The sequence below is a fragment of the Gymnogyps californianus genome, chromosome 3 (genome assembly GCF_018139145.2).
Source record: "Gymnogyps californianus isolate 813 chromosome 3, ASM1813914v2, whole genome shotgun sequence".
Classification (NCBI taxonomy): Eukaryota; Metazoa; Chordata; class Aves; order Accipitriformes; family Cathartidae; genus Gymnogyps; species Gymnogyps californianus.
In genome coordinates this window covers 98,193,857-98,220,407 of record NC_059473.1, presented here as the reverse complement: position 1 = coordinate 98,220,407, position 26,551 = coordinate 98,193,857, and the positions used below count along the sequence as shown (strand labels likewise).

The 26,551-nt window shown below is 38.1% G+C and overlaps 1 protein-coding gene across 1 annotated transcript in view; it reads right to left on the bottom strand.

The window, feature by feature from the left end:
• EYS (eyes shut homolog) overlaps positions 1-26,551 on the bottom strand; it is a 950,400-nt gene that overhangs the window by 399,216 nt on the left and 524,633 nt on the right. The window contains exons 30-31 of the mRNA XM_050893740.1: positions 23,707-23,831; positions 16,118-16,370 (exon numbers count right to left, since the gene is read on the bottom strand). Of these exons, the coding sequence (XP_050749697.1) occupies positions 16,118-16,370; positions 23,707-23,831 (378 nt within the window). The remainder of the gene's footprint in view (positions 1-16,117; positions 16,371-23,706; positions 23,832-26,551) is intronic.

Sequence of the window (26,551 nt, the reverse complement as noted above, 5' to 3'; positions counted from 1 at the left end):
TATATTTATGCAAACATGGGAGTATAAAAATTTTAAAATGTTCTTAGGTTTTTTAACACAGCAATCCATTTGTTCACCCAGATAACCTTGAGAAGTCTGCATAAGATGAACTGGGTACATTAATTCACCCAGATCTCACTAGTTCTGCATTGTAGTAATTTGCCTTTAAGAATAACCTACTTTTAGAACTTACAACTTTTAGTGTTTCTTTGTATTTGTAAGATCAAAATGCACATGGTACAGCACCTTTAGCAATCAAGAGAGCATACATCTCTCCAAAGTAACTCAAGTCAAAAGAGAGTCAAACTGATAAACTAATAGGGCCTCTATTTAGCCACAATCCATTATTGGCTGTTTGTGATTTCTAAGTATATCTAAAGTATCTGATAATTCCTCTTTCCCCAGAGGCCCAGAGCTCTCTTTTAGGTGTCTATGTTCCTTACACACTTCTTAGACCATCTGAAACCTTTAGAGTAACCTATAAGAAAACTAACATATTCATGGGAAAAAATTATCTCTTTACACCCTCAGCCAATCACCCCCCTTGTGAAATTCACAATACATTTTTTGATAGAAGTCCATGGCAGAAATCTCATGGGATAAGCAGTATCAAGGATTCCACATCCAAGTTCTTCCCTTCATGAAAGAGTTCATGTCTCTCCTTGCCACAGCTGGGGTTAGTGGGGACCATGTCTCTCTGGCCAATGTTTCCATTAAAGACATGCTAGTGAGAACTCTCCCTCCTCCTTGCAGGATACGAATCCTCAGACTCCTCATGGAGACATGATGCAGTCTAGCCTGCACTTCACCTTCACTACAAAGCTCAGCAGAACCGGAAATAGATTTCATCCTCCAGGCTCTCCTGTAAATTTGTTCTTGCTGACACAGAGAGAGAACTTTGAAAGAATCAGAGATGAAAAGTCCTATAACAAAAGAACACTTCCTTCTCAGGGAAGGGAAGGGAAGGGAAGGGAAGGGAAGGGAAGGGAAGGGAAGGGAAGGGAAGGGAAGGGAAAAAGAATGTCTTCCTAGTCTCAAGTCCTAACACTATATTTTCAGAAATGACTGTTACCCAGTTGTCTCTACATGTGGGTAGAATTTAAGATTTGACATGTGCCCAGAAAAAAACCCCTAGATTTCCTTCCCTACCACCAGTAATTCTGGTTGTCTCTTGTTTCAAATTCCACTTCCTTTAGAGTCCTTTTATATTGAAGTATAAAAGCAATTAAATTCCTCTCACCAACAAAAGAACTATTATTTTTACTAATATTTACAAAGATAAAGATATTCAAAGTCATTCATTAAAAGTCTTCATTAAGTAAAATTCCATCCTTTCCATAAATAAATGTGATATATGCACAATATTGGAGGCAAAGATATCTCATACTTGATAATCCTAACTTGAAGTACAATGATCTTCAAACTTTTTTCCAGTATCCCCATCCTTATGTAAATATTAAGTGGCTGCATGCATAAAAAATTAAGGTTACCAAGGAAACTATCTCTAAAGAGATTAGAGAAAAGCAAGGATGTAAGTGATGGTATCTGTACACAAAAAGAAGAAAAAAGGAAATAGGAAAATTCTTTATACTGTTACATGTCCTGCAATTTTTAAGATGTGATCTTTAAAACCAGATCCACAGAAGATAATTTAGATAATCACTGTTTTAAGTTTTCCTTTAAGATATTATTCTATCCCAGTTATTTCACTGAAATAAGTATTCTTAGTATAAATTAAATATGCTGTTAAATGTGCTGTTGCACTGCACACATTTAACACTCCCTTTTGCTTAATAGTTCTAAGACATCATTAAGAAGACTGAATAAAACTGTGACATGAATATTGGTATTCTTTTAGGAACACCCAGTAGTCTCCAGCAATTGAGAGGAAATGTAATATACTAGGATATTTGCTAATACTCGATGAATTCTCCAAATTAGGATAAAAATATCAACATTTGAATATTCAGACTGAAACTAGGAAATCAGGAGAAACTGAGAATACTTGGTCCAAAAAGTACATAGAGATGCTTAAGCATTTAAAGACACACTGCTACCCATGGTAGAAGCACTAAGTTGGAAGAGAACTGCTGTTTTGTGTAAGGAAAAATATTCTGATTCTTTCATTCCTACTTCTATCATGAAAGACAGGATAGACCTTTAACTCATGTTTCTAAAGTGAGTATCTTCAGCATGTTTTATCCCCTCCAAACTTTCCTGACTCATTTATTGTGATACTAAATAAATTCCGAACACTGAATAGTTCTAAACACAGGTACTCTCAAATTATTTTTTTAGAGTTACTAGCACAAAAATTGCTTGTGATATACACAACCGAATTGCCATATCATTAAATGTTTTTGATACTTTACAATGCAGAGTTTCTTCAGTATTTGGAATATATGACAGTTCGCTACAATGCAAATCATGATGTAAGTAAGGATTAACAGTCTTGCACCTGCCCAGCTTGGAAGAAAAAAAGAGCCTCTACAATAAATTATGCCAAGAGAGGCTAAACCATTTTTTTTCCCCACAATATAGAAAATAGTGCCCAAAAGCTGTAGGTTATAACCTTTAGTTGGGGAGCAGCTATTTCCAGCCAATAAGAAGGGTAAAACTTTTTTCCTCTGGTATATTCTTGATCTATTCAGGTATGCAGAAAAGGCATAGCTCCAACACCTCTTCAGCTATCCTATTTTTCCTCTTGTAGTAACAGGTGTTCATCATCAACTGTTTAGTTATACACACACTGGCAGTGCTAGGAAGGAGGTATGTAAAGGTATTTAAGGTACCTCTAGCTTCTGAAGCAGAGCTGAGACAACAAATACTTGACAGAACTTGCTCCAGCTCCACCATGTGTACTTACTAATAGGGAAAAATGTGTTGCATCTTTCTTTTCAAGAAGAAGAAAAAAGAATAGCTATGTATGACAAATTGCTGGCCAGGCCAAGTCAAGCCACAGGGCAGCTTACTGTTAAGCAGGCATAATCATCTCAAGAGTATTGAGTAATCAGTTCAGTCTTTATGAGAAAGTGACCCATGTGACATCAAAGGAAAAAATAGGATAGGCTTATGAAGTCATTTTATGTTTCCCATAACTGCACACAAAGACTTACTGGCTACCTGAAACAAGACAACCCCCCTGGTCAAAGGTCTGAGGTGCATAATCCACTCTTGCTCACAACTCTACAAGCCTGTTAAAATTAGAAGTATTGAAAGGGTAAAATAGTGATCCTACATGACACATAGGAGGAGGACTACTGCTTTACTTGTGAGAAGGTATTGCCTCTTGTTTACACCAAGGTAAATATGGAGATTTTTAGAATTAATACATTGGCAGAAACTGAAGGGAATCTGGGAGGAGTACAGGCACTCTAGTTTTCTTCAGGACCAATAATGTGTTCTACCATTTCAGGTCTTGTTCCTAAACATGTCATCCTTAATGCTGTCACATTCTTGATCAAGTTTCCTGCTTGATTCTTATCCCCTGTTACCTCACTGTGCACCCACTTTTGCTTATCCTGTCCTGACCCTGCAATGTCCCCCATCCTTCTACCTCACATATTTCTTTCCTTTTCACCCTCCCCATTGCAAACACATATCACAGCATTTTAGATTTTTTTTCTTTTACTTTCAAAAGCACACTACCCTCTTTACTTCTGTACAGATATGACTGACTTGAGAGCAAAACTGAGACATATAGACGTTTAGCCAACGCTTCCTCTTACTGTAATGTCCATGCAAGCAGAGATCATAATCAAAGGAACAGAGTTTCTGAAATGCACCAAATCAATAAAGAATTATTTTCCCTTAAATATTTATTATATTTTCTTAGCAGGATGAAGTCTGAGAATTTACATTATTTAAACTTAAATACAGGTCAAGTTTGCTCAAAGTTACTCAGAAATATTATGGTTATATTTGCAATAAAAATCATACATCATCCACTCAATGTTTTTTTTTTCTCAGTCTTAGATGGGTGGTAGCTGTCATATTTTGTATTCATTGTACAATAGAATTTAAATTCTGATGCCTTTGTTTGAACAATATTTATCAACTACAGGAGTAGAGACCTTGCACTAGGATCCAGTAGTGCATACTTCCTGTTGTACTCCTGTCTTTGGTCCAGATCCCAGTGACTATTATCAGAACTTATCACTGCTGGTGAGCAGTTACTCGCTTGAGGGAATCATACAGGAACCTCTTTACTTCCTCCACTAAGCTGAAGGAACACCTAAAGTGGCAGTGTTTACACTTCCTGAATGCTGCTAAATCATCCCTAAGGATTACTTAACTCCAGGGCATGTAACTGTATCTTTGAAGAGTAATCTGTGCATTTGGGATGCACCTCGTATTATACCAAATAATAGAGTTTTCAAATAAATAATAAGAGAAAGTCTTAGTAGGGGGTTCTCATGACTATAAAAACCTTTGTTATTTTAAACTACAGAAGTTGATCATTATGATTTATTATGAATATATTCAACGTACAGGTTTAAGAGCAAAGCAAAGTAAATCCAGTAATTGCACTAACTGCTCTAAAATGTAAATGCAAAATGCCAGCTGCATGGAATTCCTCATACCTTTCATTTGCTGTTCTTCAAAGAAAATTAAACCTAGTCTTTTTAGGCTCCTCAGAACCTACAGCACAAATGACATTTTAAGATACCAAAACAGTACTCTTGGCTATGCTGATGAATGTTAGCATGAATGCTGTATAGTTCAGTTGGTCCAAAAATCTACAAATTAAACCAACATATACACAACCTTAACATAGAATGCTGAGATTGTTTAACAAAAGCAGAAAACTCTTTTGAGTTACTGGGAAAACAATAGCTTCCCTAACCCAGAAATACTTGTTCTATTCCACTTACTCTTTTCTTTTTTTTTTTTTTTTAATCATATGGATGTTAACTATGCCTGTAGAAAGTTCCTTAGAGTACTGTCTTTCAAAGACAGAAGATGCTATTGGTGATCTATCAATTCCAGGAGTAGATGCTGCTCATAGATCCCACTGGCTTTGAAACTCCGAATGACAGGAGCTACTGACTCTCAGACACTATTCTCAAGGTGGCTTCTATATACCTGACACTCAAAATCTGCTATCATTGGCATGTATGCCAAGAGTTTTATTCCCAATATCACGATTCTTTCTGCTGTAAACTAACTTAGTCCTGGGAAGATCAGGCAAAATGAACCTTTGTGCAGATGGACAATACAAAGTCTAGAAAATGTTTAAATATTACTGGAACACTTTTGATGGTTAGAAGGCAGAACATAGTTGTCAACTCAAAAGGTAAATTTAACCCATCACAGGTGAGAATCTGGTGCCTATAACGATGATCTTTTTTTACTAGTGCAACAATATCCTATCTAAATTACCAACATTATTTTTAAAAGCTAAACCTAATTACATGTTTGGGGAATATACAGTTATCACTAAGAGTTTATTTTGTCATTTGTACAAAGTATTTCTTATTGCTGTGAATCACAACCATTAGAAAAAAGGCTTTCAATATAAATATATCCTTGTATGCAATCTCCTTGAAAAGTCTGCTTGTTAATTTTTATGGAAAGTAGCTAGTCAGTATACTCTGCTGTCAGATATTACAGAATACTATGAATTAGTTTCTCACGGTATTTTTTAAAATGGTTAGCAAAAATACTACCTGAAGTCATTATGATTCTGTTACATTTTTGGAGTTTTATATTTTTATGTTTTTTATGTCTGCTGATAACATAGAAAATACAAAGTGAAAAAATCAAGATAAAATATTTCTGAAATGAAAATGAGGTGACCTAATTTAACAGATCAGCTTAATTGATCTTAGTTTCATTTGACTAAGAGTGTATAATAAAATAAATGAAAATGTGAAGGATTTCTGCTTAGTCAAGACTGTTATCAATGCTTGATAACCCTTTCAGTCAATAAATTTTTCCTAATATCCAATCTAAACCTCCCCTGGCACAACCTGAGGCCATTTCCTCTTGTCCTGTCACTTGTTACTTGGGAAAAGAGACCAACACCCACCTCGCTACAACCTCCTTTCAGGTAGTTGTAGAGAACAATAAGGTCTCCTCTGAGCCTCCTCTTCTCCAGGCTATCCCTCAGCTGCTCCTCATAAGGCTTGCTCTCTAGACCCTTCACCAGCTTTGTTGCTCTTCTTTGGACATGCTCCAGCACCTCAATGTCTTTCTTGTAGTGAGGGGCCCAAAACTGAACACAGTATTCAAGGTGTGGCCTCGCCAGTGCCATGTACAGGGGGACGATTACTTCCCTAGTCCTGCTGGCCACACTATTTCTGATACAAGCCAGGACACTGTTGGCCTTCTTGGCCACCTGGGCACACTGCTGGCTCATATTCAGCTGGCTGTCGACCAACACCTCCAGGTCTTTTCCACTGGGCAGCTTTCCAGCCAATCTTCCCAAAGCTTGTAATGTTGTGTGGGGTTGTTGTGACCCAAGTGCAGGACCCAACACTTAGCCTTGTTGAAGCTCATACAATTGGCCTCAGCCCATTGATCCAGCCTGTCCAGATCCCTCTGTAGAGCCTTTCTACCCTCAAGCAGATCAACCCTCTTGCCCAACTTGGTGTCATCTGCAAACTTCCAGAGGGTGCACTCAATCTCCTTGTCCAGATAATCTATAAAGACATTAAAGAGAACTGGACCCAATACTGAGCCCTGGGGAACACCACTTGTGACCAGCTGCCAACTGGATTTAACTCCATTCACCACCACTCTTTGGGCCCAGCCATCCAGCCAGTTTTTTGTCCAGGGAAGAGTACACTCATCCAAGCCATGAGCAGCCAGTTTCTCCAGGAGAATGCTGTGGGAAACAGCATCAAAGGCTTTATTCAAGTCTGGGTAGACAACATCCACAGCCTTTCCCTCATCTACTAAGCGGGTCACCTTGTCATAGAAGGAGATCAGGTTAGTCAAGCAGGACCTGCCTTTCATAAACCCATGCTGACTGGGCCTGATCAGCCGGTTGTCCTGTATGTGCCATGTGATGGCACTCAGGATGATCTGCTCCATAACCTTCCCCGGCACCGAGGTCAGACTGACAGGCCTGTAGTTCCCTGGATCCTCCTTCTGGCCCTTCTTGTAGATAGGCGTCACATTTGCTAACCTCCAGTCAACTGGGACCTCCCTGGTTAGCCAGGGCTGCTGATAAATGATTGAAAGTGGCTTGGTGAGCACTTCGGCCAGCTCCCTCGGTACCCTTGGGTGGATCCCATCCGGCCCCATGGACTTGGGTGTGTCTAAGAGGTGTAGCAGGTCGCTAACCATTTCCCATGTACTCATTTTCATTCCAATATACAAACTTAGAAAGCAACAAATGATGTATAATTTTTTAAAGAAAGGTTAATTTTCATTTGTTTACCTTTTTCTTGTTATGTCACTCATGTACATAGAATTCCCACAGATTTTCCTATATACCTTGCTTGCCTAGAAGTCTGAGTACGAAGCAACCAGAGTAAAAAATGCACTACAAAGTTGCAGGCTATGAAAATGCTTTTGCTTGCAGGGCAGCAGGTTGCACCTAAATAAAAGCAGAAGCAGACCAGGCTTGCATTAACACTTCTATGTGTTTTTTATCAGATCACTGGGGAGAATGACTGCTTGTGAAAGAGGTCTGGAAAGTTACCAAGTTCAAGCTTCTAGCAGTTAGAGATAGAGTGCAAATACTGGATCAGGGTTCAATGCATTCGCTTTGCATGAAATTCCATGCTAACCTACATAGCTAGCATCTTAACTATGTTAAAAGTATTTCCTTCCTTGATATAGCAGATATAACAAGACGTGTTTAAAATCAGCATATGATTACAGCTATTGAGAACAGGCAAACTAAAATGGGCTGAATAATAATGATACGTCTGGCAGAACCAATAAAAGACAAAGTTTAAAGGAATCATGAGCGTGATGGCAGATCTAGTGAATGTAACAGACACAAATCAATATGATAAAAGAGAATTAGAAGGCAAAGGTGTCATGTAATTTCAACATTTTTCAGAAACCTCAGCATACAGTGTTTCATATAATTGAATAGAACTTGATTAAGGAGAAAGATGGAGAAGTATTACATTATTATGGAAAACAGTGTGTAAAAAACAATGAAAGCTCTGAATTTTCCTTTCTCCTAAGAGTCTAATTAATAACAACTGAATGTGAGCAAGTCAGAAATCAAAATTTGAAATTTGGCAGAGCAAGAGTTTAAAATAATACTGCATATGAGGGGCTTTGTAGTATGTGCCAATTTGACTGTTATTAATCATATTTTCAGATCCCACTTCATATGTTAGGCAGTCTTAAAGGAAGTAATGATATATGTTGAACACAAACAGTTTTAGCAGTGGGAGTACGTGGCACAATAGAGGGATGAAAATCCACTTCAGTAAAGTGTTTGTTTAACATGTGTTGTTCTCCATGAATAACAGAAGTAAAGTCAGTTAGCTGCTGTGTAGTAGCTCTATTTCTCTGAGATGTGTTGTTAACATTGATATCTGGTTCTACTGCTTTTGGTCTCCCGGATGTCTTTGTGAGCTCCACCATCCATACACACATAACATGAACAGAAATCCAGCCCAATATTCAGTTCCTTTGCCAAAAGCAAAAGTACAGAGAAGCAGAATACTATATATGGAGGAAAGAACAAGAGTTTACTTCCTATCCCAGAACAGATGTCTAAAGCAGGTGGTGCCATTTCTCTTCATTTACTACAGAGTGATATAGCTTACACGGATTAACTAATGGATACCTACAGGTAAGATGAATCCCACCCTTGGTGACTAACTAAATACTTGCATAGAAGTAAATACTAGAAGTGTTTTTAAACAATGTCTCTAAGGCAATTCTCTCCTGACAATTACAGCGTACCACAGAATCACAGAGCAACTGAGGTTGGAAGGGACCTCTGGAGATCATCTAATCCAACCCCACCTGCTCACAGCAGGGTCAACTACAACAGGTTGCTCAGGATATTGTCCAGTTCAGTTCTGAATATCTCCAAGGATGGAAACTCCACAATCTCTCTGGGCAACCTGTTCCAGTGCTTGACTGCCCTAACAGTGTAAAAAGAAAAAAAGAAAGAAAAAAATTTAAGAATTTCCTGCATTTTAATTTGTGTCAATTGTCGCTTGTCCTGTCAGTGGGCACCACTGGGAAGCTTCTGGCTCTGTATTTATAAGGTCCCTCTGATAAGGTAAGATCACATCCTGAGCCTTTTGTTCTTAAGGCTAAGAAATCCCAACTCCCTCAGCCTCTCCTCATATGTGAGACGCTACAACCCCTTCATCATCTTCATGGCCTTTTCTTGGACTCACCTGAGTAAGTCCATGTCTCTTCTGTACTGGGGCCAGAAATGGACACAGGACTCCAGATATGGTCTCACCAGTGCTTTACAAAGGGGAAGTATCAGCTCCCTTGACCTGGTCTCAAACCTTTCCCTAATGTCGTCCAGGATACTGTTTGGCTGAACACAGCCCTTTGAGCCTGGCAGTTCAGCCAGTTTTCAGTTCATCTCACTGTCCACTCATCTAGTCCATACTTTGTCAGCTTGTCTGTGAGGAAGTTATGGCAGAAAGTGTTGAAAGCCTCACTGAAGTCGAGACAGACAACACCCACTGCTCTCCTCTGATCCACTAAGCCAGTCATCTCTTCATAGAGGGCTATTGGGTTGGTAAAGCACAATTTCCCCTTCATAGCTCCATGCCAACTACTCCTAATCACCCTCTTGTTCCTCCTTCCTGTGCTGTTGCTCCATCAGCTTCCCAGAAATTGAAGTGAGGCTGACAGGTCTGTAGTTCCCTGTATTTTCCTTCTTTCCCTTCCTGAAGACAGGAGTGACATATACTTTATTCCAGTCACCAGAAACCTCTCCTGATCACCATGACCTTCCAAAGATTATCAGGAGTTGCCTCACAATGACTTCAGCCAGCTCCCTCAGCATTTGTGGGAGCATCATTGTATCAGGTCCAACAGGCCTGTGTATGCCCATTTTTATTAAATGTTCCCTCACCTCATCCTCTTCAAGGGTGAGTCTTCCTTGCTCCAGAATTTCTCACTGGTCTCAGAGATTCCCAAAGGCCAGTCTTACGTGTAAAGAATGAGCCACAGAAGGCACTGAGTACCTTGGCTTTTTCTGTGTCCTTTGTCATTAGGTTCCCTGCCTCATTCAGCAGAGGGCCTGCATTTTCCCTAGTCTTACTTTTGCTGCTGGATAGCCTGTATGGAAGCCATTACTACAGAGGTGGTCTGTAAATATGCAGACCAAATTTCCCCAAATAGCCCTGCATTTTCAAAAAATTGGCTTATTTTTCAAGCTAGTAGTAGAACACGTTTGAGCTCCATAATCTAGACCAGAGGCATCAAGTGAACAAATCATTACAGGTCTTCACAGATCTTTGGATAACTGTGGAAACTACCTCTAAAGAAAATTTCTTTGACTATCTTCATGTTGAAGAGCTTTCAAATGGCAGATGGAAACTCTTCTGCTATTATAATTGTGATCAGAAGAATATTCACATCAACATGAGCATGGTCATACTATGGATAGGGATATTAAGCATGCATACAGAACTTTGCAGAGTGCTAACAGACATTTCTATGTGATGAAGAACTTAAATCATTCCCTCTGGTCCCATAAAAACTTTTCTATAAACATGTATTTTTCTCAGAAAAAAATTATTTACAAAACTTTATTTGCTACAAGCAAGGGTATGGTACTTGAAATGCATACCTGGAGACCAGACCAAAGAATATACTTTTCTGCCAAGCAGATCCCATCTCTCACAGCCTTTTTCTAGAGGCCCCTGCTACTTTAAATTCTCTTAGAACTTGCTGTAATGTATGAACTCATTGTCAGATGAGAATAACAATACTAAAACATATGAAAAGTATGTAGTACCCATGTTCCCCAGAGTGCAAGTTATCGATGGTAGATCATTAGGGTTTTTTTTCCTAAGTTTTAGTAATATGGGTTATTAATAAATACACTAAGTCTAGTAAGCACAGAAGTGCACAGCAGGTTTAACAGCTTGACACATTTCTTCTACTATGGATGCCCCAGTGTATTAATGATCTTACTCATCCAAGAGCATTTCTCATTTGACTTTATAATAGTCCTATTTCTTCCATTAAACAAGGCATAGATTTGCTTATGCATCAACACAATGGCAAATATTACTTTTGGGGATGCACTGTTCTTCCTCATCTATTCTTTCCGCTACAAAAAAAAGATATAGCCATGGAAAATAAGATATTGAAAGATATTGCCTTTTAGGTCTCTTTCTGTGTACCTCATAACTTCTGTGTGTTCATGTATTTTGAACATATGGATACTGGAATCATGGCAGCAATACCTGTTTCCTTTAACTCCCAAGTGATGCTCTACTTGAGTGAGCTCTAAAGCCCTTTTCTGCTTTCTAAGGTAGTCTCTTTAAGAGGAAGGACTAGGAGATAAATGTCTCTGATGCTTTAACAGGAAAGGTGAAAAGAAAGTCTGTTTCAACTCTATTCTTTTTGGTATATTTGGGCCTCCCACTTTCAAAAAGGAAGCAGATGGCGGTCAACTAAACTGTGGTATGCAATACTATGATCTTGGTGTCTTTTAAGTATCTTGATATTGTATAAGCCAATAAGTAGGATGAATATGGACCCCAAAGAGTTCACCTGGTGCCAAACAAGTCACAGGCTTTGAAAGAAACACTTAGAAAGTGTATGGCATAATCCATGCAAATATACTACACACTGAGGGTATCAAAGAATAAGAAAAAAAAAAAGAAAAAGAAGAGGTTAACAGATTTTGTTAAAACCTAAGACACGTTTTTCTTTGCTAGTTCTGAGGGAACTTTTTAAAGCCTGTAGTTATTCACTACATGTGGAGCTTGAGATTTATTTCCATGTTGATTCATATCTTCATCAGTTGGGAATCCACAGTGGTATGCTCAGACAACTTGACCTCATGAGTGCAGGCACAGTATCAGGAGGCACTTCTGGCAGAAAGAATTTTATCTGTGTACTTATGTATGCATACTGAGAATGAAATCTACATGGACAAGCATTCACAGGAAAACAACTGTCATTCCATACCAAAAAAAAAGTTTTACTTGTCTTCTGGCACCTTTATACATATCTATCATAGTCTAGGATCCTTTTTAATTTCTCTATGTGATTTAAATCAGTGAAATAAAACCATTTTTTCCTACACAAACCTCCAAGCAAAGAATGAAAAGCAATAAAAGTAAAAAACCTCTCCTTGGCTTGATGGATATTCATTTTGTAGAAAATATTTTTATAAAAGTACAGTATAAAAACGTAGTCCAAACTAATTGATATTCCCTAATATTTAATTCTAGAATTCATAGGTTTTTGTGTGTTCTTTTAATTCTCTGACTTTATTTCTGAAAGAGTTGTAATGTTCTTACAAAAGTACTGTTTTAAAAAAATGTAGCCATCATCTGTCTTCTTTTGGTATGAGAAGTGGCAAATTAATTATATTATATATAAAAATGATTCTCTCAAGAGATAAAAATATATTTTTCTCTATACCTATTTTACATTCAAAAATGTTAATAATCATACTCATATACTGTAACCATAGACATACCTCCTGAATTTATATGTAAGTATGACGAAAGCCACACCCGAAATCCTGAAAACTTTACTGTAGTGAAGTGAAACTGTTCAGTTGCTGGTTGCCTGCCAGCATTATAGCAGCCTCCAACCTGCTTCTATATTGATCTAGTATCCTATGTGGCAGAACATGAAGAATAACCATCTGTGTCAGGTACAGCAGCAGGTGCCGTACCCATTGAACAGGCTGCTGCCTGATTACAATAAATCTCTTTCAAGCACCTGGCAACCTTGACAGACACTTTTATCTTTGTATAAAAACACCCCACCACCTCAAAAAGTTGTCTGAATAGAAACGAGAAACTCAACAGATAACAGTAGCTGATAAAGGCCAGAAACTGAATCCACTGCAGATATACTGTGTAGTCTAGGTAAGACAGTGTTTAAATTAATGAGGAGTTCCTTATCATGCACAGCAGTAGTGTCTGCTCATATGTTTCAGTACAATATTGCTAATGTTCTTGTAAGGCAGAACTTAAAGTAGGGTAACAAGTACGTAAAGATAAATGTTTTGTCACTAACATTTTACAAATTTCTGTTTGTACAGATGAGGCTTGTGCAGATAAAACAAAGAAAGATAACTGATCACTAGAAGATTTGAATAATGACAGCTTTTCAGGGTATCCGTCAATAATTCTATACCTGAAGTTTTTGTAGGAAGAAGATATACATCAAGAACACTTGACCAGATTGTTTCCAAAAATATTTTAAGAGTCTCACCTACATTTATTAGTAGATGTGTTTTCAACTCAGAACTACTATTTACTATGTGGGTTAAACGTAGTTCTTGAGATACACTACTCAGCTGAACATTTAAGAAAGTACTTTGACTTAATGAATGATAGATCTCCATAACTGGATCATGCAGTTTTGTCTCCAATAATTGTTACATTTCCTCTGTTGTCAGCTGCTCAATAGTAGTTAATCATTTTGTCAAGTCTATACCTGTCTCTTTAAAGGACATAAGTGATGAAAATTATGATTGTAAAGAGATGGTCTTTGAAGGAAAAAGAGTCAGACAATATGAATCAAAACATGGAAAATGAGTATCTGATTCTTGTGAAGGAAAAGGCAGAACAAACAGTTCTATCAGTCAGAGATCTATGTGTATTTCCTGTAGGGGGATGCAAGGATGACAGTTCTGTGAACTCCACTGACGATGTTATTTTGCTAGATGAAGAAAATAAATACTCAGAAGTAATAGCAGGAGCTCCGATTAGTGTGTACCAGTTGGTTAATATCACTGAGTTCATCCAAAATATCTCATAAAATGGGGACTGTTTGCTATGCAGAACTTGGTCTGAGAATTCATCAGTTTTATTCCAGTCATAGAACATGTTGCACATATTTGGCTTAACTCACTTAAAGAATCACCAGACTGTGATTTGATGTTTGTGAGTCTCTGGCTGATGTACGAAGCAGTAATAGCCAGATATTCACTAGGAAGAGATGTTTGCATTTGAGTTTCATGACTAACTAACAAACTAAGGAAAGATATCTGGTTTTAAATATATATCTTAATAGGGGAATGAAAAATTATCGAAGGACTTCGTAATCTCCACTGCTCTTCTGATGCTGAAAAGACACCTTATTATTCTTCAGGACCCTTTTGAGGCAACCTAGAGAGAACTGAAGCTGCACTTGTAGAACCAGTTGTAAACTGCAATCCACAGGAGAGTAATGACTTGCTATTTAATTCTATTTCAGCCCCTGGTATGTTACTAATTACTGAACTCATGTCTGTGGCAGATAAAGCAACAGTCCGCTCTAATGATGAAACTTGTGTAGGGAAAACAGAAAGTGTCATTAAGGAACTAGTGATAAATGAGATTGTATCATCATAATTATGCTGGGGAAGAGGTACTGAACTTAAATCTATGGAAGTATCAGTAGCCGCATATGGTACAGATGTGATATTAGACTTTCCTTTTCCTGAGACCTGAACAGCAGAACTAAGAAAGTGTGAAGAGAGAACATCTGTTGAGGTTGCTATCCTGAATACTGTTGAAGACTCTCCAGTGGCAATTAGTCGTCGAGTCCATAGCTCAGTTTAGCCAAATTAGTGGTCAGAAGTATTCCACAGTTGAAAATACCTGCCTTTTTCAGACCTTTAAGGACAAAAATGTAGAAAAAAAACCCCAAAAACCCCAAACCCCAAACCTCACATAAAAGAAAAGAAAAAAATAAATAACTTTGGCCCTGGATTGAGTCTGCAGCAAATTACATGGCCACCAAAACCTCACTGAGTCTTACCAAACTATTATATAGCAGACAAATACGACTCTGCAAATCATATTCTTAATAAAAGTGTACAAGCGTGTTTAGTGACCTCAAGAGTTGAGTAAATGCAAACCTCCCATTATTCATATTCTGTATGAGGGCCAGCATCAGAACAAGTGGCACTGCTCAGAACAGAAGTATTAAATTTTCTAAATCAAACTGTTACTGTGAATCAATATAAAATGAATGAATTACAAATGTTATCCGTTGAGAACATCAGCAAACTAGCTGACATGATATTTTGGAAGATATGCAGATGTAACTGCATTTACTAACTGCATTTCACTCAGTATCATTACTTACATCAAGAAGGAATATTACCTATTAAGAATGCAACAAAAGTTTAGGTATATCGCCAAAAAGACTAGTCTGTACAGAAATCAAACATTCAGTAAAACTCATTTACCCAAATTAAAAACAGGACTCCGGGCTTATTTCTTATACAAGTAGTTACTTTGAAAGAGTATATAAGCAAAAATTTCTGAAACTAATTGTAAAGAGGATGCCTTATACACATGCTATCTGTATAATACTAGCTTTAGTAAAATGAACAGGCCACAATGAAGGTACTATCTTCAAAATAAAACATTGCACTTCTGTTAGTGTTGACTTTTCTTTGAATATTTTAAAAATAACAGGATAGGCAATTTTTTGGCTTCCCAAAAACATCACTATAAACAGTCAGAATGGCAGAGAAGTTGAGAGGCTTGTTCCAGATATCTTTAGTGAAAAAACATCTATATGCACAGAAAAGGAAGCACTCAGAAAACATGTGAACTAGGAAAGGAAAACCAAAGTCCCCATGGAGTAAGGCAAATTATCTTCTGCTGACTAGCCAAGGAAGAAGGGAAGATTGGCATTAGGGTCAGAGATTGCTGAACACAATATAAGGCATATGAAATTGTACGCTCTAGCAAAGCAAACTGAAAACCAAGCTAAGAGAAAGTGCAGTTTTCCTTACTGGATGTGTAAGTTGCTGGGAAAAATTCTTTTGAGAGAAAAGAGTAATTTTCCAGTTACATATAAATGCAATTAAGAAAGGATGATGGATTAAATCAAAAGAACAGAAGGTAGCACAGGAAGTAGAAAACAACATTCTTAAGAAGAAAATGAATACATTTTGAATATTCTTACCATTTAAAAAGCACTAACAAGGAAAGAAGTTTGATATATGCATTACTCAGAAGCTTTTTCTGCTTACCTTGGGACACCTTTCCTGTATGAAAATCAGGAGAAGCATGTTTAGACGAAAGTTCCACAGACACAGCCAGGGCTGATGGAAGGTCATTGTCTAAAATCTCAGCAGGAAACACTTCAGCCACTGCAGTGACAGTTTTCTTGCTTTGGGGGATAGTAGGTAAACAGGTGATATTGTTTATTCCATCAACACAAAGAAACTCAGTGGAGCAGGACTGTATAAGGCAATCATTGTAATTAAGCTCACAGCTTCGTCCCTGAAAGAGAATTTTTAAAAAGCCATTTTTGAAGGCAATTTGCATTTCATAGTCACGTTAGTTCAAATTATTGTTTTCTTTTGATTCTAAAATGTTGTTCGCTTATATTAAGCTGTCCACACTTTTGAAAGCAAATCTAATCATGTGGAAAATATTGCTTAACTAATTTAATAGTATAGCTGTATATTTTAAGTTTTAACTAAATGATATTTTGACTCTGACTTAGTATTACAAATTATCAATAAAAATAATTTCCCCACAGATTTATAATTGCAAAGTATCAAATATAATATTGTCACCAGTAATAAAAAGTTGCAGAATCATAGAATCATAGAATGGTTTGGGTTGGAAGAGACCTTTAAAGGTGATCTAGTTGCAACGCCCCCTGCCATGGCGGGGATACCTTCCACTAGATCAGGTTGCTCAAAGCCCCATCCAACCTGGCCTTGAACACTTCCAGGGAGAGGGCATCCACAATTTCTCTGGGCAACCTGTTCCAGTGCCTCACCACCCTCACAGGGAAGAACTCCTTCCTTACATCTCATCTAAATCTACCCTCTTGCAGTTTAAAGCCATTACCCCTTGTCCTATCACGACATGCCCTTGTAAAAAGTCCCCCTCCGACTTTCTTGTAGGCCCCCTTTAGGTACTGGAAGGCTGCTATAAGGTCTCCCTGAAGCCTTCTCTTCTCCAGGCTGAACATCCCCAACACTCTCAGCCTTTCCTCACAGGAGAGGTGCTCCAGCCCTCTGATTGTCTTTGTGGCCCTCCTCTGGACTCGTTCCAACAGGTCCATGTCCTTATGTTGGGGGCCTCAGAGCTGAACGCAGTACTCCAGGTGAGGTCTCACGAGACCGGAGTAGAGGGGCAGAATCACCTCCCTTGACCTGCTGGTCATGCTTCTTTTGATGCAGCCCAGGATACGGTTGGCTTTCTGGGCTGCAAGCACACATTGCTGGGTCCTGTTGAGCTTCTCGTCAGCCAACACCCCCAAGTCCTTCTCCTCAGGGCTGCTTTCAATCCACTCATCGCCCAGCCTGTATTTGTGCTTGGGATTGCCCTGACCCATAAAATAATCATCTTCAGTTAGCATGTAGTTATACAGAAAACTTTGTACAGTGGATTTAGCTGTCTAAAAACCTATAGTTTGTTCTGATTGTCAAGTTAATGTTCTTTCTTTTTGTACACTGAAGCTCAGTATTTGTTGCCTGTTTTTACCAAATCTTTACACAGCACCTTGTTAATACATTAAGTTCACAGATAACTCTTAGAAAAGAAAAAATGTAGTGGCAGTCTCAAATTGAACCTGGCACTCACTTTTTATTTTTTATCAAGACTAAGAATTCATGGGAAGCCTGAAATATCCTTTCTAGTAATAAATTAAAAATGTTCATATTCAGTGGTCTGTAAAAAAGGCAAGAAATAATGCATTCCTTTTACAGCAATAATCATGCGAATTAAAAGCATTCTTGAAGTGTGAAATAAATATATGCTGAAGCCAGGCCTGGGTTCATTTCATTTTCACTTCTGTTGTAATGAACAAATGGGCTATGTGAAGAGATGCTAACTTAGCTAACCTAGAAGGATCCTACATATCTGGATAGCTATTTAAAATATGCACAGTGTCATCCCTGAAAGACATGCATCCGACAACATATCATCATGATATAATTTCCGACTGAAGCTTCTCCTGCAACTGGGACCCATGTAAGAAAATCCAAGTAAATTCTCTAGTGCTTGATAAGCACTGCATGTGCTCATTGCACCCTTTCCCTCAGACAAGATGCTGAAATAATCTCTCTTGTCTACCTGGCTAGCTATTTACACAGAACTTGAAGCGACTTACATTCTATATTTTGAGATCTCTATCAACTCTGTTGAATTCATTTATGATATTAGGAAACAACAGGAGGTGCAAGAGAGAAAGGCAGAAATGCAGACATAGAAACTGAAACTACTTTTCTTACAAGTAGTTTAAATCATTCAGTGTTTAAAATGGAAGAGGTTAAATCCATGCTTGTTTCAATCAAGTTCTTAATTTATTTTGGCAAGTAGATGAGTTTTCTGGTAAATTCATGGCATCTTATAAAGTCACTCACTGTATCAGTATTCCAAAGCACGAAGGAACAGCAGGCCAACTTATACGTCAGATTTCCATACAATGATAAAAAAACATTTCCTCCTTGCTCTCTTCTAATTCCATGCATAGCACAAATGATCAGTTTGAATAAGATTTCTGTCTAATAATCTTTCTTAATCCTATAAAACTTATGTTTCATTCTGACTTTCCCTGTGACAAATTAGTGCATTTTTTTTACTACTGTATGTAATGGTGAAGAGCATTTGATTATGATTTTACAACTCATAGAAACAAAGCAGATGTGTATAACCTCCACTGTGCATGAACGGTACATTAAATAGTCACAGATAAATTTGATAGCCTTGAAAGTGTCTGTAAATGCTTTAACAGTTTCCATGCAGGCAGATGGTGCAGATTTGTATGTAAAAGTAGGTATGTGTCTATAGATGTTTCCATTTAAAAAGTAAACATTTATTCCATACACCACTGGCTATGCTTTTCTTCTCAAAATTTATGAGAAACTTCATGATCCATACTTTATGATCCATACTGCAGATAACATTACATACATAGACTACAGAAGATTTACTTAACACACACTGTAGATGGAGTTCCTTGAATATTTCTCTGGGAGTTCCATTGTTTCCACCCCACGCTTACTCAGGGTTAGGAACCAGAATCCATCAGGGGCCTACCAAATACACATCTTAAGATATTTAGACCCTAACTCCTTATCTTTCATACTGAAGATAGGTACATTAAACATTATACTGTTTTGTTTTGTTTTTCCCATGGTTTCTTTCTCTACTGTGGACTTCCCAAAGCATAGTGGAATCTGAGGGACTGAAGATGGAACAGTGAATAATGGAATAAAAGCAAAGACAATACATCTTAAATTCCAGCTACTTCAAAGGTTTGTTACTCTTTCTTCTGTAAGGGCTTGTTCTGCAACATACTGTACAGTTAACTCCCCAGCTATGTACTAATAGAAAAGCTGCCCCCATGGCCAAATATCTATCTAGCTCCATCATCAGTGAGCTATTAATGAATACTTGGGGAAGAATACAGGAAGAAAACAAGCAGAGTTTGCATCTGATAATGCACCAAATCTACCATTCCAGCTTCTGGCAATGAGTAATTCAAAGACTCCCTAAGCCAGGGTAACATCCAGAGGAGTAATTTGAATAGCGATGAACCTAGGCTCCTTGTAACCCATTTTTGGACTTATTTGTACTTTTGGTCTCTACAGTATCGTGCAACACTGACTTGTACCAGTGAATTTTGCACTGAGTGAAAAAATAATTTCTTCATACAGATTTTATCTGATGTTTTTATTTGGCATTCAGAAGATTTTTTTGTGAGAAGTAAATACTTAAAAAATAGTATAATTGATCTTCTCCATTGCAGTCATTCATGTAAGATAAGTCTAAATACTTAATGAACAAAATGAGATTATTTTAACATGAGGGTCTGACTATTTTCCATAAAAAAAGATTGTGTCCCTCAAGTGATATATCCTTCATCATCACCTGACCTTGTTTTGAATGGCAGCGTGCTTTTGAAGACAAAAAGAGAGCAGTTGCTACGGACTGTGGGGAAGTATCAATGGTACCCATTATACTATGTAAAAAGCACCCTACAAAAAAATTGTATTCATTCTTATGGGCTAGTCTCTTCCTTCTTAGGATAGTCTGTCAGTAAATTTAGTCAGATTATATGCATTATTAAAATCCATTTTCAACCTACCAAGCCCTTATGGTAAAATACAGATTTTACAAAATTGTGGCCAAGTAGTCACTGCAACTGGGAGAATATCCTGGTAATTGGAAGAAAGCATATGTCACTCCTGTCTTCAAGAAAGGCAAGAAGGAAGATCCAGTGAACTACAGACCAGTCAGCCTCACCTCAGTTCCTGAGAAGCTGATGAAGCAATGACTCCTGGAAACCATTTCTAGGCACAGGAAGGCCAAGAGGGTGATTAGGAATAGTTGGCATGCAGCTATGAAGGGGAAATAGTGCTTTACCAACCCGATAGCCCTCTATGAAGAGATGACTGGCTTAGTGGATGAGAGGACAGCAGTGGATGTTGTCTGTCTCGACTTTAGTGAGGCTTTCATCACTTTCTGCCATAACTTCCTCACAGTCAAGCTGACAAAGTGTGGACTAGATGAGTGGACAGTGAGATGGACTGAAAACTGGCTGAACTGCCAGGCTCAAAGGGCTGCGTTCAGTGATCAGCAGCATAAAGCCCTGCTGGACGCCAGTCATTAATGATGTACCCCAAGGGTTCATACTAGGTCCAATACTACTTAAGCTCTTCAGTAATGGATGATAGGACCGAGTGCACCCTCAGCAAGTTTTAACATGATACAAAATTGGGAGGAGCTGTTGATACGCCAGATGAGTTTGCTGCCATTTATACTGACTTCAAGAAGTTGGAGAAGTGTGCTAACAAGAACCTCAGGAAACTCAGTAAAGGGAAATACAAAGTCTTGCACCTGGGGTTGAATAAACCCATGGACCAGTACATGCTCATGGCTGACACACTAGAAAGCAGCTTCGAAGAGAAGGACTTAAGGGCCTTGGTGGATGACAAATTGCACGAGTCAGCAATGTGCATTTGTAGCAAAGAAGACCAACAAAATCCTGGGCTGCATTAGGAAAACCATTGTCAACAGGTTGAGGGACGTGATCCCTCACATCTACTCAGCACTGGTGAAGCCACACCTGTAATACTGCATCCAGTTCTGGGCTTCCCAGTACAAGGGAGATATCAATCCACTGCCACATTCAAACTGACCTTTATCCTCCCATTATTATTCCCCAGAGGAATTTGAGAAAAGTTTACTTTATTTAGAGAAAATCTCTGCCTCCACACAATCCTTTCTGTATTAATTTCTATAGGTATGTCTTACATAAATAAAGAACCTACTGGTCCCAGAATGATGATTCTGCATCGTAAGCAAATAGGGGAGGAACAATGGAGAAGTTGGTGGAACTGGTAGTCTCTAAATCTAGAACGCAGGGGTATTCTACTTTTCCTCATTTAAATTAACACCAGAAGTGAGTCCTAGCCAAAAAAAACCCCAAACCCAGGGATGCCTTCCCACTGCTGGGTTCAGATATAATAAGTCCTCTGAGTCTAGTAAAGCCTTATGGTTATATTGAGGTTAACAAGGTTACATTGAATCTTTTCTCCAGATTTTGGATTGTGGCAAATATGAATGCAGACTTGGGGAACTCATAACCTGTTATTCTGGAAGGGGATGTAAACTTCCTGAAAATATGGCAGTTTCAGTTACCTATAAAGGTAACCTATAAAGGCTTCCATTATTTGGTGCCATGTTTGTACGACACAAAGAAGACAGCCCTTTCCTCGTTTACTACTAATGATGGGCCACTTGGTATGAAGTTTGGTTAGAACTGGAAGTTCCACTCTGAATATTTAGGAGGGTGTGTGTGAAGAAGGACTTAGAAATGTCCTGTGACAAGAGCATTAACACAATAGTCTTCTGGTATTTTAGACTTGAACATAGCATTGTCAAGGCCCTGATTAGCCTTATAATTTTCTGCAATCAATTTCTGCAACCTCTTCCTTCACACTCACAGGTTTAGCTCCCTGTGCTCAAGGTCAGCTCTGATACGGTGCAGCTGTGCAACCTCGGATGAGCCTGCAGTGAAAAGAGCTAAGCTGTGAGAAAGATGTGTGAGGTGTCTCATCTGGGGCCTTCATACCTGAGCTCAGAAGCTGCATTTAAGCTCAGGCTCTTGCCCTTGGTCCTTGACTGAGCTTACATTAAAGCTAAAGCCTGCTATAGTAAAGCCCAGTTCTTTGTTGATGCTGACCTTGCCTTGCCACCTTGACTTCCTGGCTTAACTTTTGACCTGCTTTGTGATCATGGACTTGCCTGGCAGTACCTGGACTTCTGGAAGAACCTTTTGGATGGTTACCACCATCACTGGTCTTGCTTTGCTATCCTTGTTTGGGTACTGTGGGACTCCACCCCTTGCCTGTAAGGTCATTGCCCCCACCTACCTTGCTTCTGTCCTTGGCTCCTGGCCTGCCTTCCCCTGTGGAGTAGCCCACCTGACACTTGTGCTCCTTGACATGTGCTAGTATGTACTGGGGAACTCCTTGAGAGAATGGGCATGGGACAGATCTTACTATGGTGCCTGAGAACAACTGAAGACAGAAGTTTTTTTCATTTTTTAGAAAAACTTTTTTTTCCATTTTATTGCTTCATTAGTTTTTCCCTCATTGACTGTAAATGAGAATCTTCTGCTGTAGAAAGAAGCCCTGAAACTGGCTAACATCTGAAAAGTTACCTATTACTTTCTTGACTTAGTTGCAGAGAATCTATGAAGGTAAATCTGAACCTTACTTGCAATAATCCGTTCCTTCTATTTTACAGATGTAAATACACCAAATAAATGGTGCAGAGATATTAAAATAAGCATCACTTATCATTTATAAAGAAAAGATATTCAAATAACAATTTCAAGCTTGGAATTGTAGAGGTAAGAATTACTGAAGTAAGAAAAAAAAATTTAAAAAATCATGTACTAGCCCCAAACTATTAAGTGATACTATTAAGTTAAACCTGAAACGCGATGAGGTAAAGTACAAGCTCAAATTGTAGGTACTGACTGCATGTCTTCAAGTACAGAAAGAACTGGTGTAAAAAGGTGGTGGCAGCATGGAAATTTCAACCTTAGATGAATACAGCACTGGCATTTAGCCACCCTCAAAGGATTCTTTTGGTATGTTAAACAGAGAGAATAAAACATAGGACCAAAGCCTACAGTGTCAAGCATTCAAAGGAATTGTTTGATTTAGTTTCAGGGAACTTGTTTTCAAAATATCTGTCTGTATGCAATAGTTTCAAGTATGAGTTATCTTAGTATGTAAAAATATTAACTGGTATGTGAAATACAAAAATATTAATTGGTATGTAAAAAAAATTAATTAGTGTTTAAAAATATTAATGTACTCTGATGACTGACAAAGCCGTTATATACACTCACACTTTTCCACTTTTTGTGGACATTAGGTAACTATTTCTCTGGAATATTAGAGCTCCTGTTAGTAAAACAAACAAAATAAACAAAGAACAGTTACTAAAATATTGTATTTTTCAGAAAGGCCAGGTGTCATCTGAGTGAGGTTAAAAAGGAAAGGGATTACATAAAGTATTTTCTGTGCAACAATGAATAGTCAGATTAAGGGAAGGAGGAGAAAGAATGTCAGCATCTCACCACAAATCCTGGCTTGCAAAAACAGGAATAACCAAAGCTGGGGTCCTTCTGAACACAGATGCCATGTATGCAGGGGTTGGATATGCACTCATCAACATCCGACTCACAATGGAGGCCTTCCCATCCTGTCAGGAAAAAAACCCAAATAAACCCAAAACCAAGACTCACTAAAATCTAAATCCATTTACTGAGTGTCAATGGAAAAAAGCTATGGGTAACTATAATCAATCCTCACATATATATAAAAATATATAGTATATTATGGGTATGAACTGTTTTGGGCTGTGGTTTCTCAAAGTAGAAAAAAGAAAACAAATAGTTTCACAATAAAAAAACACAATCCAAACTATATGGACTTCACAATTATACTCTACTGAACATCTATTAGGGAAGTTACTATTTGCCAACTTCTATTTCTGTAGAGACATAAGTAAGCAAACAAGAGTAAAACCTGAATATATTCTTTCATTACTGAATTAACTGATTTGACGGGTTGCCCTTCAGCTACAGAATTATCTGTATTGTTATCTTTCCTGTGGCTAAGAATTAGCAGGGGTAAAACACTCCCTGAAACTTATCTCATTCCAGATCTGCATAGTGCAACCAAAGCCATATTTTTTCCAAAATTGAAACTGAAAGAGTATGGAGTTGCCTATATTAATTTTTCACCTTTTTATCCCATTCATTAAATTTGTGCATTATTGCCACACTGGGGAAGGAAAACTGGAGGTTTAGATAGATGAAAATTGTTACAGTTACACAAAATAAAATAATGGGAAAAATTTTAAGAGAAACTCTGAGACAGATTACTGTACCAGATCAATGAGGAGGACAATTTCTGAGCAAATTCAGGTTTGTGTTTGAATGCCATTAGAATACCATCTTCTTATACTTCAATAGTCAGATTACTGGCATTTTTGTTAATAGATCATGTAATTTTGTTTTTAGATTATGTAATTTGAGCCTGCTGAACTGGAAGCAGCCCATTTCCTTGGTAAATACAAACCCAGAATTTTGTAAAATATGGCTAGTTATTGAAGAACACCAGACCTTCTGCCATGATATTCTCACCACTCATTACAGATTCGTTTTTTCTCCAGTTAAATTTTCCTATTGCTAAACAAACAAACAAACAGACAAACAAACAAATGAACAAAACCCCACAGCCCCCAAAAAACCCCAGCAGTGCTCAGCTGATACAAACCTAGTTGCCCCTGTCCTGCCTCAGAGCATGCATCAAACGGACCCACCAGTTACATTCCAGTCCTACTTTAGTTGCCCTGGTTGAAGTGCAGCCTGCCCCAGCTAAAGACTTCAGCTGTGAGGCCACTATTAGTTCCAATGGCTGCTGTTGTTGCTTTTGAGCTGTCTGAGATGCTGTTAGAATACAGTTTACATCTCTCCGTGCTGCTTCTGCACCTGAACAGCCTGCAGCTGCAGCCACAGATCCTGAACATGCATCTATTATTCTAAGGGTATGGGGCCTGCTACTGGAACAATAGCTGACAAAATTCATGATCCATTACAGAATGGATTTGTCAGAGCTAAATCAATTCCGTTTTCTGGTATCACATGCTGTCACCACATGCTTCATTTTGTTCTCTGGAGGTTTTTGGAAAGCTGCAGTCATCTGCCTTGTTCCTACTTCTGTCTTGCCACTATCCCTTTTCCATTTCATTAAATTACAACTGTGGATCTGTTGCTGGATATATCAGACTTTCTGCCTTGTGGAAAGTTCTTTCCCATAGTTACCTTCACAGATCCAAAAATATTCAATCCTGCCTCCATATTTCTATAGGTGAAGCTTAGCAGAGAAATCTAAGTCCTATCATACGTGAATAGTAGTAGCCTGCAACAAAAGCAGATTTGTTCCAAGCATTTCTACTTTCTGTCTCTGGAATATATTTTTTCTTTATCTTCTAATCCCTTTCTTCAGTTGTGCAACTTTCCAAAAAGCTATTCCTCCCAAAGGTTCCCCTGCCTCTTCAAATTCACTCCTTTTCTGAGTTGTAACCTTCTCATCTCTCCAGCTGTTTCGGAGACTCAAATAACATTTGAAAATTCCCCATTAATTAAAAAAAACAAGCTATGTAACCATGATGCATATACCTAATGCATGTGGTTACTTCACTGTGTCTTTTCCTGGTGGAGAAATAATGTAGAGATCTTTCACTCCTACTAATGAATGCTATTGTTAAAAGAAATGTAAAAAAAAGGCAGCTTACAATTGGGTTGGAAAGTGTTTAAAACATGTTAGCAGCAGGAGTGAGTTCCAAGGCCCCAGAGAAGCTTCTTATACTTATACCAAGCATTTCCATGTACAGTTGTATAGAGACAGCAGTTACAGTCTTTGGCTCTAAGCAATTTTTAAATGTCTATATTCAAATGTACTTAAAGTATTACTAGCTTTAAAAATAAGGAGAAAAATTTTGAACTCGACAATATTTTCTGTGTGAGGCACTGTAATGATAAAAATTATATCTTTTAAGTTTTTAAGTAAGTCATCTTTATTGGTGAGGTGGTATATGGCCATATGCAGTACCAGGTAGAGTGAGGGGACACAGTTTTATCCATGTGGAATTTCCAATGTCTAACTGTGCTGAGAGGAAAAAAGATATATAGTACTGAAGATAGGTCATGACTCAGACTTTTAAGATCAGAAGGGACCTTTATGATCATGAATTCTGACCCTCTGTATAGCAAAGTCCAGAAATTTTTCACTCAGTGGTTCATAAATCAGGAGTATAGTGTCTTTCTGGATTACTGAGTATCTTTTAGACATAAAAAAAAGTTGCTATAAAAATATTTATCTCTGAGTAAGGTAGTCCTAAAATTAATTAGGCTC